We start from the raw sequence: 20337 nt of genomic DNA, 5'->3' as shown, positions 1-20337 counted from the left end.
ATTTGTGGAAAAGATATAAACAGTTTTTTATTTACAGAATACATGTTACAAAGTACATGCCAACCTCAAAAGTCTTAGTGACAGAGTGAATGTTGTAGTCACCATGGAGAGGCAGCAAAAAACTCTGCATTGTGAGAAATCTATGTGGCAGTAATTATATGGCAGAATGATTGCTACAGGGATTGTTGCCATTACATCATGGACTTCCACGCTCCTGCACCATATTCTGGGAAACTCTTACGTGATGGTAGTAATTTCCCCAGTAACTAACCCTGCGTAAACGAAAAGAGTATAGTTTGATATGGAAAAGTAAATTACAACAAAATTTATGGGGAAATGCTCCTTTCAACTTTAATGCAAGCACTGTCCTTGAAAAAAACGTTTCAGTGTTTTCCATTGGTGGGAACATGTTTTTCTCTTTGCTTTATTTTTAATACAGTGTTAGTAACAATATTTCTCACTTGAACTAGCTGTAGGACATACATTATAAAAGTTGCTAAAATAAAGAAAATGATTGAGTCACTTTTCACACAAACTGCAGCAATGTCATAGATCCCTGCAATTTAGTCCTCTAGATGAAGAACTTTATCACAAAAAGCTAGTAAACTGAAATTAAAGCTGGATAAGAGTATATTTGCTACTTATCATACAACATTGTGTCCCTCCTGTTGGCACTCTGCACTGGTGGAATGCACTTTTTCATTGGCAGGGAAACCCTTTCAATGGCTCACAATATTGCTGCTTTTCCACTACTGCTCCAGGTGAGATAGGTCCATTCCATGGAAGTTCCAATATTCAGCAGCCATGTGGTGTGAGTTGGTGTGATTCTCCTCCTTGCTATTCCCCTGAGGTTGCTTTTACTTCACTTTCTATTCCTTTTCTATTTCTTTTTAATGTACTGAATGGGGGAGGGGTGCCAGTTTAAGTAAATTTATTTTCTATGTGATAGAAAAGGGGAAAATAAAAATAAAACAATTGAAAGGTACGCATGTGCTGGGTAAGGCATACACAAGGAAGAAGGTGTGGTTAGCTAGGTGATGTGGAGCAGCAAGTGTTAGGACCATGGATCGCCAAAGCAGCATAATAGTGCAATTGCTGAGAAATGTGACAGTGACTCTTTTCAAACCAGCATGTTCTTGTTTGCTTAAACAATGAGATTGCTGCATGACAAAAGGCTGGTGTGATAAAGTTCTAAATAGTCATATGAAGTTTTGAAAATATAGGGGGAAATTATGAAGATACTTTCTCATTTGGGCTACAATATGCCAAGGAAGAGCTATCCAGAAACCCCACAGCTCTTTTATTTTGAAAGGATGATGATATTTAGTCATTTACATATCATGATTAAAATGATCAAAACTATTTTTGCCAGCAGTTGTAAAGAAAGGGATAGTGATAGCACTTTAAAACAGTATGTGAGTGTGTGCATGCTGGAAGTGTTCTTGACTGAGAACCTGCTTATGTTATTTAGTTTTGGAAACTGCATGAAGGATATTAACAAAAGATTGTAATTCTGAGGCAACCAAAGTCAATGAAAATAAAGATTTGCAGAGTTCACCCCCTCACACCCTGCTTCATGTCTAGTCCAAGATCACATGTCTTGGGATGAAAAGGGAGAGGTGAGCCCAGTGTCTATGATCCTACTAATCTTCTGTGTTCAGCTTGCCCTGATCTTTATTTCTCTGTTCAAATGTATCAGTAGACCAGAAGTTATTTAAGGATGAATGATTGTGCTAACAGGGCCTTACTATGTATTTGTAAGGTCTTCTCCTGTAAAAAGGGTGGCATCACAGTGTGCACAGAAATATCATAAAGCTGACTTTGACCTTTAGCCAGTTTTTCAGGGGTCCTCAAAAGGCACTGCCTATTCTTAACTGTAGGGCATGTGGTCGCTTTCCAGCATTTCTTAAAAAGCCATATGCAAGTAAAATAGATTCCACTTCAGCAATCTAAGTATTTGTTGTTGTGTGTCTTCAAGTCCAACTAATGGTGACCAAAAGCAAACCTATCATGGGGTTTTCTTGGTGAGGTAAGTTCAGAGGGAATTTGCCATTGCCTTCCTCTGAGTCTGAGGTCATCAAGTGGGCTTCCATGGCCAAGTGGGAATTTGAACCCTGGTCTTCAGGGTCCTAGTCCAACACTCAAACCACTATACCATGCTGGCTGTAGTATCAGTGTACCTACAAAACCCCCTACGTTGTATATTTTGGACAAAAAAGTATCTATACAGAGGCTACATTGCAAAGCATAACGACATATATTATATTTTACATAGATTTGACAGTTGTATAATATTTATTTACTACATTTACATCCTGCTTTTCCTCCAATCATCTCAAAGAAGCATACCTGGCTCTCATCCTCCACATTTTATCCTCACAACACTGTCACAGGTAGACCAAAGTGTGAGAAAATTATTGACCAAAGATCACCCAGTAATTTTCATGTTTCTGTCAATATTAGAAAATGGATTTCCCAGTTCCTAGTCCAACAGTCTAACCACTACATCACACTGGCTTTCTCAATTACTTTCCCATCAAAGTTAAGTTCAAGTTGTGTACTCATGACATTGGACAAAGTATTCTGACAGTGTCATGCTCATTTTCTGTCACCTTTTAGTGGCTTGCAAGTTCTGTTTATCTTGACAGTCACTGTAGCTTCCTCCTGCAGACTTTTAGCATGAAAGATTAATAAAAGTCTCAGTGTCACTGTCAAATATCTACATATAACATCATGCAAATTTCACTCCAGAGCATGTAATGATCTCTCACATTCTCTGTCTCTCTCACTTACACACATACTTCCCCGCCCCCCACTCTGGCACATTCCACAAAATATTTAGATCAATGTTTTAAAAACTCTAATGAAGACCTGAAAGTGCCTAGATCTATTTTCAAATTGTGCATTCTGTGTCATCTAATCTTCGCACAACTTTTCCACAGTGTTTCAAACCTTTAAAAAAGGTTTAAATAATATCTGCATTTTAGAATAGTAAGAGTTTAATGCTTTGTTTCTTTCTTTATTACATATACAGGATGTATACATCTTTCTGTATGTACATCCAGCCTCTTTCAATTGCAGAGTAAATTCCAAATACAGTAAAACTTAATAGGAAATTCCTTTATGTGTAGAATGTGAGGAAATTTATTCTGGTTCATATGAGATGATGCTAATTAGGCAGGTGTTAACCAGGAATGAAAAAGGTATCTTACAGTTTAGCTGTTTCTACCATAAAGGGAATACCTAAAAATTAATACGGACACAGTAAATAAAAAAGGAGCTACGTGTCCTAATTAAAAGTGATGTCAAATCTTCTACACCACAGTGTGGCAACATTTGGAAACCTCACTTCAAAAGGCATTCAAATACTTTTCTCACTTTGCTGCAATCAAAGAGTCATGAGACTCACAACTATTTCTGTTTACTCAGAGATCATTAATAAAATGGCAGAAAATGCATGAAAGAGGACCATCTTTCTACAATAAATAAAACTACAGTTACATTCCTATAAAGCACTTTCAGTAAGGAAAAAAACATAGTGCTTTTAATGGGTTGCAAGATAGTGTAGGAAAATAAAACAGCTTTTGAGTGCTACTGAGAATATTAAACTACATGTTTATTATGAAGATGCTCTGCACAGTAAGATTTCTGCAAATTAGATAAAATATCAGGGAAAATCTAGCATATGTGTCAAATTAAATTGTTTATTTTACAGTCCTGTTACTTTAGCAAGAACAATGCATCTGACAACTAGTCCCATTACGTTTGACCATCCCTCATCATTTATCATTTCAGCTTTCTGTCAGAGCTGCTGTGGTGTGCAATTGATTCAGTACCATATGAAACAAATTGTTCTATTAAAACTTTGTACTTGTAGCAATATTATATAAATACAGATGGCATAAATATCCTTTGGACAACAAGATCTATGAACCATGTATGTCTGATAGAAATTAGTATTAGCAGCTATGTTGCCTGTGCGAAAGATCATTTACTGTTTGGTCAATATTGATATAAATTAAATTGTATCAAACATAGCATCAATCATATTTTTGGCATGGAAAGAGCAGTGGTTACTACAATTAAAATGAAAAACACATACACAGAGCTTTCCAATCCTTGTAATAAATCTGCATTAATGTCCCCACCACACCCCTTTCCTCTCCATGCAAATGTGCCTTACAGCAAGTGAATGCAGCAGCCTGCAGTCACTCAGTTTTGAGAAGCATTTTAGATTTAATATTTCCTTACCTTTTATAGAAACCATGTAGAGGCTGGAGACACAGAAACTGCCAATAATCCAAGCAGAAGGCCTTTAACTTCAGCATTTTAAATGAGTTCAATCTGCAGCAAATAGTCTTGCTTGCAATATTTAACAGAGGAATATCCCACTTCTTACAGGAGAAAAAAAAGACCAAATAGTATTACATGCAGTTCCCCCTCTCCTTTACTAAGCAGACAGCAGTGTGTTTTCTTGTTGCTGCCAATGTATGCAAGCTCTTTATCCACATGGCACTGCACCTGCATAGCTACAGTGTACTACTTTAATACAAAGAGACAGTAGCACAAAGGCTACAAATTCATTTACTGAGCTTGTTCCTCTTGATTTCAGCTAATCTTCAGAGTTCTCAATACCCAACCAGGGACTGCTATTATACAAACACCGCCACAAGAAAAATTAATAAAAAGTTTGTCTTTTCAGGCCATTCAAGAAGCTAACTGATAATTAGTATATATTCCAGTCAAGGTTCTTCAATTCCCCACCCTTGGAAACATTCCTATTATTCACAATCATCAGGAAAATGACGAACAGATATTCCAGTCAGCTGAGTATAAAAGCTCTTAAGACCCACAAAGACTTAAGACTGCATCAGATAGAAACTCCTGGGTTCTGCAAGTAAGCTGAATACAACTTTCTTTCTCTCTTTCTCCCTCGTTTTCTTTTTTAAAGGCGGCTCCTCTGGTGTGAATCACATCTGCTCCATTGTCTGCCAGCACCTATGAAAAATGTTGGCTCCCTGATGACTGGGAGTGGAAGGGAGGTGGGAAGTGACAAGCCTAAGTGTGGACCCTTCCCACTCACAAAATAAATTACAGTTATCTTAATCCCAGCACACTTTGCCAGTTAGGTCTCTGTGGAAAGAGGGGGAAAAAAACCAAACAAAACCTAATCATCTGAACCACATGGTGCACAGTGGGGCATGCTCCCAGCTATAAAAGCCAGCAAGATAAAGCCTCCCCCAAATAGGTTGATTCCAGTTTCTATGGCAACAAGAACACATTGATAAAATCTAAAATGGAAGCCCCGATGACAGTTTCTCATTGGCTTCCTGGGATATAATGCATTTGTAGCAAGCAATGCTGAGGCACTCACTTAGCAATCTCATCAGCGGAGGATGAATTTTTGAGCCAGGCTAATTAACAGCAGTGCAAAACTGCAGCTAGTCCTCATTTAGTTACAGTGGAAATGCAAACCATTTTTATTCTAAGGGGAGCACAGAAGCAATTAGCCCAGAGATGCTCAGAGAAAAAGGAAGTTTAAAATTAGAAGCGTTTTCTATTTAAATCCTTTGGGTGAAACAGGGATGATAAAAAGGAGCTTTCATTTATGGCCCTTTGAAATCTTGAGCCATTTGGGTCTCTTTATCTTTTAAGAGAGAGGCTACTGCACAATTCTGCATTTTAAAAAATTAAGTTTGGCAGTAAGTTCCTTCCCACGTATTCCCACTGGTTAGAAGTGAACTACTCAAGAAAAAAAAATCCAAGTTAACTCTCAACTTAGGTTCAGAGGATGTAAAACTAAAATCTTGAAATTTGTAATGGATTATTTTTGTTATTAAAAAAAGCACTTCATTAATAGATTCTTGAATGTTACCTTATTTATAATACAGTTCAACTTAAATCATTTTAATATTTCAACTTAAATCTTTTAACATTTATAGACATAGTATAAAACAACTATACTATATAAAATAAAAATAAAAATCCATGTACTAGGCATATAGGCAGTTCTAGAAAAGTACCATGCAGAACAAGATTTTTAAAAGACTATTTATGTGTATGCGCTTGTCTATACATATAGCTAGAGATATATATTTAGGCTCAGCCAGTCAAACACAAGCAACTCCACTCTATGCACCTGAACATTATGAAGGAAAGGAGGAGGTGGTAAATACAAGTGACTAAGATGGTGGAGTACTGCACGCCTAGGCAGGAATTAATTATGAAGTCACAGTCCGAGCGCCTGGCATTGTGTGGCAAACAATTTGGAACAATCTGGGAATGTGTGAGGTCACTAAAACCTATTGGAGTAGCGTATGACATATCTTTCTCTAACAAAAGAATGTATGTACCAAAAGCTACTAAAGCTGTGACTTATTTTTCTTAAGTCAAATGTCTATTCTGCCCTGCAGAAATAATACAGTTTGACACTGCTTTTGTCATGGCTCAATACAATGGAGTTCTGGGATTTGTAAATTTGTGAGGCCTGAGCAAATAAGCCAGGCAAAGCACGGGCCAAGCACCAGGCTGCACACATATCAGACATGGCAACTGTAAGGGGGGGGGGGGGTTTCTCAGTTGGATCAATGGCTGGCAAGGTAAGAGCATGGGGAAGAGGCATCTGAACAGCCCAGTTTTACCGTGGAGTTTCTTAGAAACTCTGTGCAAAACCAGGGTTTAATTATTTCGATACAAAGGCTTTTTACCCCAGGGGCAGGCCTGATTATCCGGATTTGTGTCTGGACAGGCAGGATTGGGCCCAATACTGCCTGGGCTATTTTGTCCTGTGTTACCTAATCTTGAGGATGAGAAACTGGGGTAAAACCAGGCCTTTTGTGTTGTGGCTCGTGTGCTGCGCCCATAACCTTTGTTGGGACCTATGGAAATGACGTGCAGTGTCCACCACGACCACCTGCAGAGTTCAACCACGTTGCCAGGATGCCAAGAAGAAGGAATCTGTGAAGATGTCTTCAACTAATAATGACTCTTACAAGTCTTCATCTAAACGAGGGCTTTAATCTTCCTTTGCAGTATTTACGTTATAGATATACACAGTGTATTGGACATCCGTCTCTAATACACACTATTTACACCAACCAACAATAACACAACCTCTGAGACAGCCACATTAACACACAACTATCTCACTGCCTCTCAGTAACAGACACAGCCCACTCTCTGAGGCACCAACTGTCTCTTAGTGACAGCTGAGAACTGACAGTTGACAGTTGCATCAACATTCCGATGATGCACTTTTTGAATGCTGCCACATTAGCTGCCACTGGAACTGTAAATTATCTGCACAACAGCTCCCCCTAGTGGCCACACCAATGTCATTTCCTGACATTTTGGTCTGTTCAAAGAACCCTTTAGAGAGAGCTCTGAAGCCACAACAAAGAACCTTATCTCACCACTTAAATAACCTGGCTTACCTCTTCTGAATTGGAGTCTAATTTGGGAGGTAGCAGGAAACTATTGCAAGGATTTTGCCGCCAACGCTGCCAGGTGAGTCCAGCCTGGCTGCAGCCTGGGTCCCAGGCATGATCCGACAGCCTTATTTCGAAACTGGGAGCTTTCCAACTGCAAAAAATGGCTGCTGAAATGGGGCAGGAACCTAGGATGCAGCTGGGCTGGACTCGCCTGACAGCTTTGGTAGCAAAATCCTTGCAATAGGACCCAGCTGCCTCCTGAATTAGACTTCAGTTCCGAAGGGGTAAACTGGGTTATTGAAGTGGTGCAATAAGATCCAAACTATCAATCCCAGGATTTCATAGCATTGAGCCATGACAGTTAAAGCAGTGTCAAACTGCATTGTTTCTGCAGTGTAGATCAGACTAAAATCTTGTGATGTCAGAGTAAATTAGAGTGGAGGAGCCAGGAGTGGGTTTTTTGCCAACCCCCCAAATTGTGCATCGAGTACATTCAGGATGTGTATAAACAACAAGGATTCAACAAAGATTAATCCTGGATTATTTTTGTAGGGTGAATGGGGCCTGAGAGCAAGAACATGGCTGAGAAACTTAAGTCATTGATCTCACACTTAGCATCTGCTCTGCAATCTGAATTCAAACAACTCTAAGAGTTGTTCCTCCTACTTCTCCAATGGGAGTCACCAAACATATCAGAACCTTTGAGAAGGACATCATTCTCAACATATTCTGATCTCTCTTCACATAAATGGTCTTCAAAGGCTGAAAACTAGCAAAGCAGGTTTTCCAGGTCATTATACTTTTACTGTTGTAATTAGCTTTATTTATGGATAAAGTACCAAACAGTTCAGCTAGGCAGCTCACACAGTAATAGCTGGATTTGTTTTGTCATGTCTGCTCACTCTCCATGGCCCATACACTGCTGCAATCCTTTGAAATGTCTACCTGTTCAGGAACTGGCAACAGATTATAAGAAGCCAGCAGAGAATTTTTTTAAAAAAAAAAACACCCTAAAAATTGAAAGCCCACATCTCTTCTATCATTTTATGACATTACATTTGCTCTAAAAAAAAAAAAGTTACTATAATCAAATTGGCAAGGAGCCAACATGAACCAATGCTCTGCATCTTCCAAAAATAACTACAACATTTGCCAGCACCTATGAAAGACTCTTAGATCCCTTTCGTATGCATTGCTATCAAATCAGGTTTCACTCATCCTATGTCTGTAGTACCTTACATTTCTCCATGTTGACATTCATTTTGTTAGTTTTGACCAAGCTTTCTAATCTGTGAAAGTCATTCTGAATTAGGATCCTATCCCCCTACCCCTCCCAATCTGGTGTTATCAGCAAATTTTATAAGCATTCCCTCTATTCCATCATCCAAGTCACTGATAAAGATGTTGAACAGCACTTAAAAGCTTTGGAGCAATTTGAATGTATTTTCCATTCAACGGTTTATTGTAGTTAAATGTGATGCATTAAATTTTCCCTGCTCCAATTAAATAATAATTTATAAAGCTTTAGCTGCTTCTGTTATGAAGATAATCGTTAGCATTGCTGCTGAGCATAAGTAACCAAGGCAGGCAAGTTCTCATCCAGGCCAAATTGAGGAGGCCTGCAGTAAAGCGTAAAGTGCACACTTCCATCTCATGAGTGTATCCTCTTTCCTGCTTGGCATCTGCCGTAGATCTCTTTTTGCAAACTGTTCCTTATACAAAGATATATTTCTTATACAAAGGAAATTGCTAGCTGTATCTAAATGGAAACAAATTTAATACATAGAAATATGTATGGTATATTCATTTGTTCCACCCTTGTCTGGCTGTGGGCAATATTTTGTATTTATATTTACATCTATGCATGTGACAGACACAGAAATCAAATGTGAAAGACTAAAATTAAATTCTTTTTGAGGAAAAAGAAGCAAAGGGAAAAGCTAATAACTAGACAAGCAATAGGATATTACTGAAGCATTCTGTAGAAGACTCAGATTTGTTTTTCAGAAACCTTTGGCTTAACAAGCCCACAACTCTGACATCTGTGGACTTTACTTTCCAGCTAAGGCTGGGAATTTGTTGACAATTATCAGAGAAGGGGTTCAAAGGTAGACTAGTAAACATCTTATCATTTTTATAGGTAAAAGCTGTTCATCTCTCCAGCTAAGGATAGATTCTATCTCGCACTGTGCAAAGTGAGTCAAAAATATTCCTGGAAAATATCCTATATGACAATGTAACACCACTTTTGGAACAGTGTAGTATAAGGTTGGAGAGATGGCTACATCAATGCCTCCACTTTGTAAGCAACGTGTTCCTTCCATGCCCACGTTCTGCTTCCACCCACCAAGTGATCCTCCCACCCCAATGTGTACAAGAATTTTCAGCAAGCTTTCAAGTCCACTCAAATGTGCTGTGAAGAGGTTCCACATGGGACTTTGGATCTGGTCAACACACTGTGCTTTTCAAGCAAGGAAAAGAAATAGTTTGCCACTCTGTATTTTCAATGAAAGTGCTTAATGGTTAAAGGGCTACTCATCCAAACACTTTGACAGCTTCTCATACTGATTATACTGTACTGTGTTCAAAGAAAATGCTAATGGAGACTTTTGTGAATGAAAGGCGCAACAATCTCAACATACATGCTCTCCATCTTTTCCCTTTTCCCTTGGAAAACAAACAAGTAAAATGCATTAAGTTTCATCTCACGATCAGTCTGAATATAAAGCGTACTCTTTCAAAAGGCATTTTCCTGCTACTTCCTTTGTCTCCAAATTCAGAGGCTTAAATAGCATAGTAACTTTTGGATGTAGCGCAGTTTCCGAACTGTGATGTTCACTGAGTTGCATTCAGCTGTTGTATATTCATTTATGGAATTCAGTGGCCAGCAGCAAACGAGAGTAGAGTACTCCGAGAGGCCATTAAGAAGAAGCTATGAATAGAATGAAAAAGTATAGTACATCTCCTCTTAAAGAATGGTTGCCTTAGCAATCGGTGATGCAGAAGCAAGACTTCTATAAAATACACTTCTGGTGAGATAATGCACCGTGAACTAAAGACAGCATAAGCTTAGAGTTGGTGTATACTGGCTTACATGCTAATGAAATATTCTTGAAAGCGAATAATGAAGCAGGCAAAATATCCTCACAGATGTTGGCATAAAATGCAAATGTTGAATGTAGTTAAGCTTCAGATAGATCTACGTTGATAGGGACAGAGATACATGTTCTTTAATTTTATTTCAAGACCAAAACTGCACATTTAATCCATTGGTTTATTACAGTCAATAGAATAGAAAAACAATGAGAGAAGAAAACAGTGGACACACAGAACCAGTGAAAATGACATAACTGTTGACTTACTAGGTTCTCACATTTCAGTAGGTCTACTCTAGCTGGTTAATCCTAAATCTAAAATGAAGTATATGACATATATTCCATCAGCTCAAACACTGACCTCAAAAGTTATGATGATTCATTGCTTACCTCTTAGTGTATGGCTACAGAACTTTCAAAACTACACTTTGGTCATTCTTTTAAAACATCAAGTGACTATATTAGCAGCAAAGGTAGACCAATTACATGCTTATCCACTCTCTATGGGTTGGTTCCAGACTTCCTATAAGAAGCATTCTGCTCTTTGGATGGTCCCACTGAAAGATGGAGGTAATGTGATTTTCACTAATTCCTAATTCCTATTGCACTCCCTAGGGATGTGGTGGCTTAAGCGGTTAAGATTCTGATTCGGTTGATTGCAAGATCGGCAGGTTGGCAGTTCGAGGCCCAAGTGCCACATGATGGGATGAGCTGCCATCACTAGTCCCAGCTTCTGCCAACCTATCAGTTCGAAAGCATGCAAATGCAAACAGATAAATAGGTACCACTCCGGTGGGATGGTAAGCAGAGTTCTGTGTAATCATGCTGGTTGTATGATCACAGTGTAGTCTCTAACAATGCTGGCTCTTCAGCTTAATAACGGAGATGAGCACTGCCTCCTATGGTTGGACACAACTCGACAAACTCGTCAATGAGGAATACCTTTACCTTTATTGCACTCACTGAAAAAATGATTTGGGGGGAAGCCTCCAAAATTTGGTGGGGAGAAATTGACAAAAATTTCCTACTGCCTCCTCTGAATCCCAGTCTCTTCTGGAAACAGAAGCAGTTCTATCATGCATGAGAAAGAATGTATGAATCCAATCCATGGGATAAAAATAAAGGAATTGTGGACATTAAAAGGAAGGGAATTTGGGATAAGCGTTTGTGTCTGAATTATTAGCCACACCAGATTCTACAGAATATACATTTTAGAGAACTGAAGGCTATCACAATGAACACCTCAAGACATTTAGGGAAAGACATAGAAAAGTTTTACAGATGCATAGGCATGAGAAACCAGCCTTCCTCTTTCATGGAATGTTCATTAACTAAAATTTGAAAAGATTTGGTTAATATATAGTAACTAAACTTTTAGGTCCTGTCCTGCCCTACTCCTAATTCTGCCCATGTCAGTAGACAGACTGTGTAGAATGACAACATATTTTCCCAGTTTATTAGAACAGATTTCCAGAACAGTGCATCCAATGTATCTGAAAAAGGGGTCAAGCTCAGAGGAATCTACCTTATCTGAATCAGACCATTAAGTCAACCCATACTGTCAACTCTGTCTGCCCTGTCTTTTGGACCTCAGGAAGTATTCTTTCCCAGCTCCACCCAGCCGTTGCCTGGTGGTCAGATCCACAGAAGCATATTAAGCTTGAATTTGATTTAGAAAAATATCACTTTTCTACTCTGCATTTTCCAGGAAAAATGGGCATTTCCTGAGTTTTTTGCAATGTGTGTTCCGCTCTGTTAGTGTGGCATCAAAGGTGGGATGTAGTTGGGGGACTAGACGGATTGGTGGGTGACATCCTCAATCTGGCAAGAATGTTGTTACCATTTTATTTCTAACATTCAGTGTACAGTATCACTGTTCTGAGCAGTGGAATTATGGTATGATTTGTAGCTGCCCTGATTGTGATTTCTACTTGTGAGAAATGTCTTTTTAATTGACAGTAGAACAGGGAGGGAGGCTCAAGGAATACTTTGTTTCTGTCTCACATCAAAGGCCAGGGGTTGCATTCCCTGCTTCTGAAGAGTCCTGGCTGTCAGAAGCACTTGGAAAGAGGGGGTTGGGTGTGGGGTTGGAGATCCATAGGAGGGCAGGAAAATCAACACCAGCCAAAGAAAAAAAGCTTGCTATGTAGATATAGATCTTAACTCAATTAAGGATTCAGAGAAGAAAAGGAAGTGAGAGAAGCCTATTTATTATTTTTCCTTTTCCTCAAGGCTGTCTGTGTTGGAAGACATTTAAACTTCCCTTGCTTACTCAATGGGGAATGAAGGGAGAATGGGATTGGATGGGGGAGTAATCCAATGAGAGTGCAAGGTGGGTGGTAAGATTGACAGGAAAACAAAAAACAAAGGGCTATTGCTTAATAGGTTTAATATATGATGGAAATGGGGGGGAATGCAGCTGCTGAAGACAATAATCTGATACAGTGAACACAAATTATTTTAATTATGCATATTATTATGTTTCAACCCCAGTACCAATACCAAGCTAAGAGTCTTTTTTCCTTCTTTTTCACTTTAGCTGGTGTGATGAGAGGGAGGCATCCAAGTAGTCCCAGAGAGTAAAAGGAATCCTTTTATTTTCTCAAGCCTGTTTAGAAGCAAAGTTCCACCATGCTGCCCAGTCTTAGGCTCAAGTCACTGAGACATTCATCACATAACACAAGGCCATCTTTGCTTGCCTCTTTTCCTTTCCTACCTTCTGGGCCTGTTGAGGGAAAGATGGAGGGTATGGAAGAATAAAATGGCAATGCTATGCCTGTGCAATAAGCAACCGGAGCCTGCAGGGTGAGATGAGGCTCATGCCAGTGTCAGTCTTCTTGCACGGGTTTCCTGCTTTATTCCCAGTGCCACATTTCAACCTATCCATCATCCTCCATGAAGGAGAAATCCAGGATTTACCGAGTCAGCCAAGACATTTTTAGTTACTTCAATCTGAGATTTTCCAGGTTTTCCGGGACAAATGGCAACTCTAGGCAAAGGAAATCTGTGGTTCCAAACCAAGGTGCATTCTGATTATATTGAGCAAGGGTGTCACATTTTGGGTGTCACATTTTGTGACTTTCCAATCTACAGTTTATCACTTGTTTCTATACATAGGATACACAAATGCCATATTTATCTTGATGCGGTGTATGTGCATGTCTGATAGAAAGGATGTGAGTTAGTGAAACTTTTTTTGAACTACACTGAAATTCAAAGACTTTACTAGAACTAAACCACAATTTATAAAGTCCTGGGACACCAAGCTTTGCAAAGGGAAAAAATATTTGTGAAAATCCCCCCATCCCAGATTTTGTATCAGCACTAAATTAACATTATCATATCACCAAGAACTGAAATGTGAGTATCTCTAGTTGCATTTAAATCTCTGAACCTTTTGTTAGGCAACATTTACCAGACTGTACAGTCACTCAGAGCCCGTGTGTCATGTTTTCCCCCAACTGCTGCCAACTATTTTAGTTTACAGCATCATGCGCTTCAGTATGATACATTCAGAGGGAAGCAGTCACCATTGGCAGAGATTAGAGCAAATGTTATTCTAACTTGAATAAATCTTTAAGCAGATGGGTTATTTTTCTTCTTCTACAACACAGTCCCATACTGTTGTGTTTGGCACTTCTGGAAACAGCACAAAGCTGATCTTAGATCCAGTGGACATTTTTAGCTCAGGACAGATATGCTGAATGCAATCATTACAAGGGACAAGTGTTTCAGTGGAAAATTGCGCCAATTACATTCATACAAATTCCTGCCACTAGCAGGAGATGTATGTTTGGTACATTCAATCATTTTTTGTACAACCTGTCTGTATTTCAAGGGATGCCCAAACCATGAAATACAAATAATATTTTTTCAAATGCATTAAAAATAGCATTTATTGCCCTGATAAGCAAACAGATTGGCAGTAAACCCACACATTAAATTCAAGATCCCTCAATCAGCTTGCAAAGTAGTTGGGGGAAAAAGCTGCCATGTCACATCCTACTATCACCATGTCATATTAACAGCTGGCAGAAAGAAGGGTTTGATGGAAGTAGCATAATGATCCAGCCAACTTCATGCCAGCTTGGCAAAAGATACATCTTGGATGTAAAAAACAGTGGGAATAGACAGAATCAACTGTGTCAGCATTTTCTGTTGCCTTCTTTTAATCTGGACATTTGCTACAAAGTTACATTGTTGCCCTTCATCCAAGTTTGTAGTTTAAGACTGCACTGAAAACACCATGCTTAAGGTCAGTTCCTAGTTTTCTTCAAAGAACACAAATTAATCATCCATAATTCAAGAGGACATGCATTTATTGGGGGGGGGGGGAATAATCTACATTATTTGAATCCCTGTATCCGTAAAGTGTTCATATTTTGCACTTGTATCTGGTCGACTGACTTTATATTCTTGGAATTCTTAAGTTCGTCCAAAGAAAACTGGTGGTGGCACCTTCCCTGTTTTAACACTTAATGAGTCTTCTTGCCTGGCACAAATTCAATATTGTTTAGGGGGCGGTGGAGGAAAACAAAGGAAACATCTATCTCATGTTTCATGGGGAAGGTAATTATTTCTCTGTCTCTTTACCTATTTCATGTTTTAAATACTGACAATTATCCCACAAGTCTTTGTTTTGTTTTAGTAACAGCAAAATGAATTTGTGTAATTATATCGCAAATGTGTAATACTAAGGCAACCCCTTTACTCTCATTTGTTAAAAATATGCAGCATATTTTACCTGAGCGGATCAGTTGAAAGGCTGCTTCTTGTTTCCAAGGAAGTCCTGAGATAGTTGCAAAAGAATAAAATTAACAATGTTAAACACACAGCATTTGACAAGCTGGCCAAAACAAAAACAAAAAAACACGAAAACAAAACAAAAAACAAAACAAAAAGAAAAAGAAAGAAAGAAAGAAAGAAAGAAAGAGGGGGAAAGGCCCATAACAATGATTTAACAGGCGATTTAACATTTTGGAAAATTACCACCTTTATATCAGAATAGAATGAATAATGTGACTTTAACATGGTTTTAAAACTGACAAATCAGGTTTTTTTTTTTTTAAAAAAAAATAATGTATATCTAAATGCCATACTAAGAAATCTTATAACATGCCAAAGTAGTGCTTTGAGAAATCAGTTCTATTGCTTTATATTTTTCTACAAATCCAAAGTCTGAATATCCAGTATTTATTCATTTCTATCCTGCCCAACAGACACAAATTCTTACTACAAAACATTTAATGGTGTACAAATACAGATTAGGTGATATACTATTGTTGCATTCTATGTAACATACTTGAGAGAGTCAGGTGACTTTAATATTTTTCTTGACGACTTCAAGGCATTTATCTTTATCTATTGTTTTAAATACTAAAAAAATATGCCATTGGAACATGAATGCTTTAACACAGAAATGGACATAGTGTGGTCTGTGGGTCATGTGGCTCTGGACCCAACTTTTCAATGACCTATGATGCCCCCATCAGTTTTCCAAAGCCTCTGAATCTCAGGTTTTTTTAAAAAGTGAAGTTTTTGAGTATTCCCCCCCCCCCCAAACCATCCATACCCATCCCAAATGCATAAAAACACACAGAAATACCTGCACCCACTTCTATAAGCATACTGGAACCCCATAATACTTCTGTGGTTGCTATCAAAATCACTTCCTGTCACCATTTTGAAGAGGACTATATAGAGTTATTTAGGCTGGTGGGGGGTAGTTTGATCGGGGAGTGTCAGGGGAAATATATAAATTGTCTTTGATATAAATTATGAAAAATGTGTAATAATGGAGAACACAAACTTGCCTAAAATATTGCAATAGGTGAAGTTATAGGTTAAATCTGAAACTAACTAAAGATGCTTTACAGTGGGTATTGTTATCTATAAAATGGGGCAGGAATAAATAGTCTTCTGCAGGGAAGCAGACCCATGGCGATCCCATAAATTTGATAGGATTTTCTTAGAGAAGGAATCCCCAAAAGTGGTTTAGTCAGTTCCTTCCTCTGAAATCTAGTCTATAACCCTTGGTATTCATTGGCAGTCCCTCATCCAAGTTTTAACCACCCTGCTTAGCTTCCAATATCAGATAGGATCTGGTGCCTTTATGGTACAAACCAGTTTACAGGCCAGTAAAACGATAAGAGATTAAAACTAGATAAAACCTTGCCCTCCCATGGCTCCACACATCAAAGGCCCTTTAAAGTGGCTGTTCAGCATGGCCTTTGGCTGATGCTTCCTTTGAGGACTGACAACCAGATGGGAGCCCCAATGTTGCATTCTTTCTCACCTGCCACAGTACAGAAGTTCACTGCTTATACAGAAACAGTGGCTGAGTCCAGATCAATAGTAAAATGACATCCCAGGAGGAACAGACATATAGGATGAAAATGGGGGAGCAGGGAATATTCACGGGTATGTCCTTATATTTGGAATCATTGGCATTGAAAATATGAACATTTTGAAATATTATAATAAAAACAGGAAGATAAATATCACATGGCACTGAAAATACCCCTTCTGAAAAAGATAATTCATATATGCAATTCTGTTCTAATACAGTATCTGAAAAAAATTAGATTTGACTCTCTTCCCTTCATAAGAGGGGAATTATCTTCTATGATATTGTTATATGACGCAATGAATTACAACATATTTGGGTTTTCTTATGTATTTTTATTCATAGCATGCCAGAAATACATAAAATAATCACAGAGATTATAGAACTGAGCTTCTAAATAATTTTTGACTTGGACAAATGGTCAGCATCCCTCCTTTTTAAAAAAAAAAATGCAGACTTGTAGTCTGGCTACAAGGCAATGTAGCTACAGTCTTTATTAGCATTTGTAGTCACAGCTGTGTAACTCTTCGATGCACAGTAATCTCAATGGACTTTCTCTAACAGAGAGAAAGACAAGAGACAGGAGCACAATATGAATTAACTGATCATATCAAAGAAAAATGTTAACTGGGATCATTGTGGTTTACACACAGGCATATATGTAAATTGTTCCTTTCATCTTTAATATACCCAATATGAATAAGAGTGGTTGCACAGAATAAGGAAAGAGCTTAATTTCTTCTAAGAATGTTTTATTGAGTACAAGGCTTTCCAGGGGAAAAGGCATAAAGAGATGCCAAGAGAAAAATGTTGCTCACAGGAATAGCTTTGATATTTCTTTCAGCTCTTCTCAAAGGGATAACAGAACTGGGTGATCAAATTCTACCTTGTGTCCCATAATGCTCCAGGCTAGCCTTGTTTGAAGAAGTGTATCAGCTCAGAGTATAATGTCAAATACATGACTATCTATTTAAATATAATATTATATATATTTATACATTTAATCAATTTTTATATAGATTACTATATTTGAAGTGATATGGCAAAACGGTGTACAAATGCATTTTAAATTAAAGTTTTAATCAATGGTGATAAATAGCTATCGTCCTATTCACTTGTTCTTCCATAAAAACACATTTATTCTTTGGATATAACATTTAAGCAACATTCAAGATCACAAGAATGGATCTTCACTCATGCAATAGAACCTTCCCTTCCTCTTTACCCCTGTAACTCTCACACCCTCCAACCAGTCCTGGAATGTCCTTCAGTCCTCCAGAGCAGATTTTGTGGGTGTACAGAGGGCGGGGAATCTGTTCTGCCAATGGTTTCTGTTTCACTGTTGAATGGGTACTGCAGGATTTCCCACTTACACTGGAATGGGTTCTCCACAAATTACCATGAGCAGAAGTGGTGGCTGTGGGGCAGTGCAGAGCAGTGGGTACCCTCAAAACAATGGATCCAGAGTGGCATCTGCTTCCTATAGGACTGGATGGTTTTGACCCTGTGAGGGAGTGGGAAATTCCAGCCAATTAAATTAAAATTCATTGGCTGGTGGATGGGACTGGAGGAGCCTGGCTGAAGGTTTTCCTCCAGTCAGCTGATCACTTACATAAGTCAGCTCCCTAGACCGCCAGTCTCAGTTGGTTTTGGAGCTTTGTCCCATCCACACTACCTTTGTTTTTGGCTGATTCTGTATTTAAATTTATTCCTCTTGTCTTTAGGATGGTTTGAGGATGGTATCTGGGTCGAGGAGGAAGGTATTTCTGGCTTGCATACCACACCAAAATAGTTGGGAGTCTCCTTATGGGACTTTGGGGTTCTGACCAATAAGGGTCACACAAAACTGGGGAGGGCATCTGTCTTTTGTCACATCCCCAGGTGGTGAGGGAACCACACAGTAGCAACTACCCATGTGGAATCCCATATAACTGCAGATGCTGCCAGCAAGCAAGCTAGCTTGGGAGGCTCATCAACAAAAAATCAAGTTGTTTGATACCCAGATCTGGACCAATATGGATGCCAAGCCTAGGTAATCATCAAAATTTGTGGCCTAATTTTTTTTTTGAACAGTGTTATTTAGAAGCAGAGCCGGACTTTCCTCTGAACCCACGTCTCTTTACAAGCTTTTGCAATTTATCTTGTGATGAAAACTGATCATGCCTCATCAGGATTTTGATAGAAATTTTCACTTATTAGATTTATATCCCACTTTTTCTCCAAACTGCTCAAGGCAGCATATACGATCTTCCTTCTCATGTTTATTTCCTCATAAGTTTCCTGCCTGAAAGGGGATCTGAACATGAGTCTATCTAGTGCTAGTCCAATACTCTACAAATGGCATCACTCTGAAGCAAAGGTTCACATAGAAGGCTCTTTGTGTGAACAGCAACCTGTGCACTTCAGTCAGTTTTAGTCAAGCAATCATCGCTCTCCTCTTCAACAAAGCAATATAGGCCACTGCTTCATAGGCTCCATGTAAATATTCTATTTTCACGTAGACCCCCTATAACTAGAACATCAAAATAACTAGTTGCTTGCAATATATTTCTTTCCCCAACAACTGAGGTATAAGTGTATCACATTATGAGTTTAACTTCATAGTTTTAAATTTGCAACCTCGCTCCTTTTGTGATACAGTTTTACCATTCTGTTACTTTTATAGTCACACAAAGTTTTTTTTTTTTAAAAAAATAAGTGTTTAGTGAACTTTCAGAAATGGAAAAGTATGCCATGCAAGTCCATGTAAAACAGTTGGACGGCTATATGTTGGGAAATACTGCAAATCCTATTTCTGCAGAGTTTGGGGAGTTTTTACGGGGGTGGGGTACAAAAAGCCCCAGTTTCTCCAAATCACATTCTATTCAAATAGACTGAGGAGTATTTTAATCATGTAGAAAAGCCCAAGGACATGGCACAATGGATTTAGCCTACAGGAAAGAGGATTGCCATCTCAACATTAGGAAGAACTTCCTAACAGTAAGAGCTGTTCAACAGAGGAATACATTCTCTTGGAGAGTGGTGGAGTCACTTTCTTTGGAGGTTTTTACACAGGGGCTGGCTGGCCATCTATCCAGGGTGCTTTGATTGTGTGTTTCTGCATGGCAGAGGATTGGACTGGATGGCCCTTGGGGTCTCTTCCAACTCCATGATTCTATGATCTGGAAGTGGCATTAAAACAGTTCTTCCATAAGCCACAACAAATATGCAAGGATCCTTTTATAATTGTTGGTTAGGTTTCCTTCAGCAAAGGCCTCCACAAACTTTACTTAGGCGGGTTACACACCACCATTTAGTACGTGCTCTGTGTGTCCTAGGGTTAGGAAGGGGCACGTCCTAGGGTTAGGAAGGTTCTCACCTTCCTAACCACTCCTCTCCCTAGGACGCATGGAGCGCGTACTAAATGGCAGCACCCATCCACATGGGCACTGCCATATTTACGTCTTGGACGCACAGCGTCCAGACG

The 20337-nt window shown here is 38.8% G+C and overlaps 1 protein-coding gene across 6 annotated transcripts in view; it reads right to left on the bottom strand.

Moving 5' to 3' along the window:
- The window catches only part of IQSEC1 (IQ motif and Sec7 domain ArfGEF 1), a 479651-nt gene that overhangs the window by 245113 nt on the left and 214201 nt on the right, over positions 1 to 20337 (bottom strand). For 3 of the 6 annotated variants that reach the window (XM_089523108.1, XM_089523111.1, XM_089523135.1), the window contains one exon: positions 15270 to 15314. The exons of 2 other annotated variants lie outside the window; for them this stretch is intronic. In XM_089523108.1, coding sequence (XP_089379234.1) covers positions 15270 to 15314 — 45 coding nt within the window. Of the gene's footprint in view, positions 1 to 4251; positions 4385 to 15269; positions 15315 to 20337 lie in introns of those variants that run through there. One more of the 6 variants, XM_089523130.1, reaches the window with a different exon arrangement.

This window comes from Sceloporus occidentalis, unplaced genomic scaffold, assembly GCF_023333645.1.
Source record: "Sceloporus occidentalis isolate IW3139 unplaced genomic scaffold, rSceOcc1.0.p SCAF_1, whole genome shotgun sequence".
Lineage (NCBI taxonomy): Eukaryota > Metazoa > Chordata > Lepidosauria > Squamata > Phrynosomatidae > Sceloporus > Sceloporus occidentalis.
This window is presented reverse-complemented; position numbering and strand designations above follow the sequence as displayed.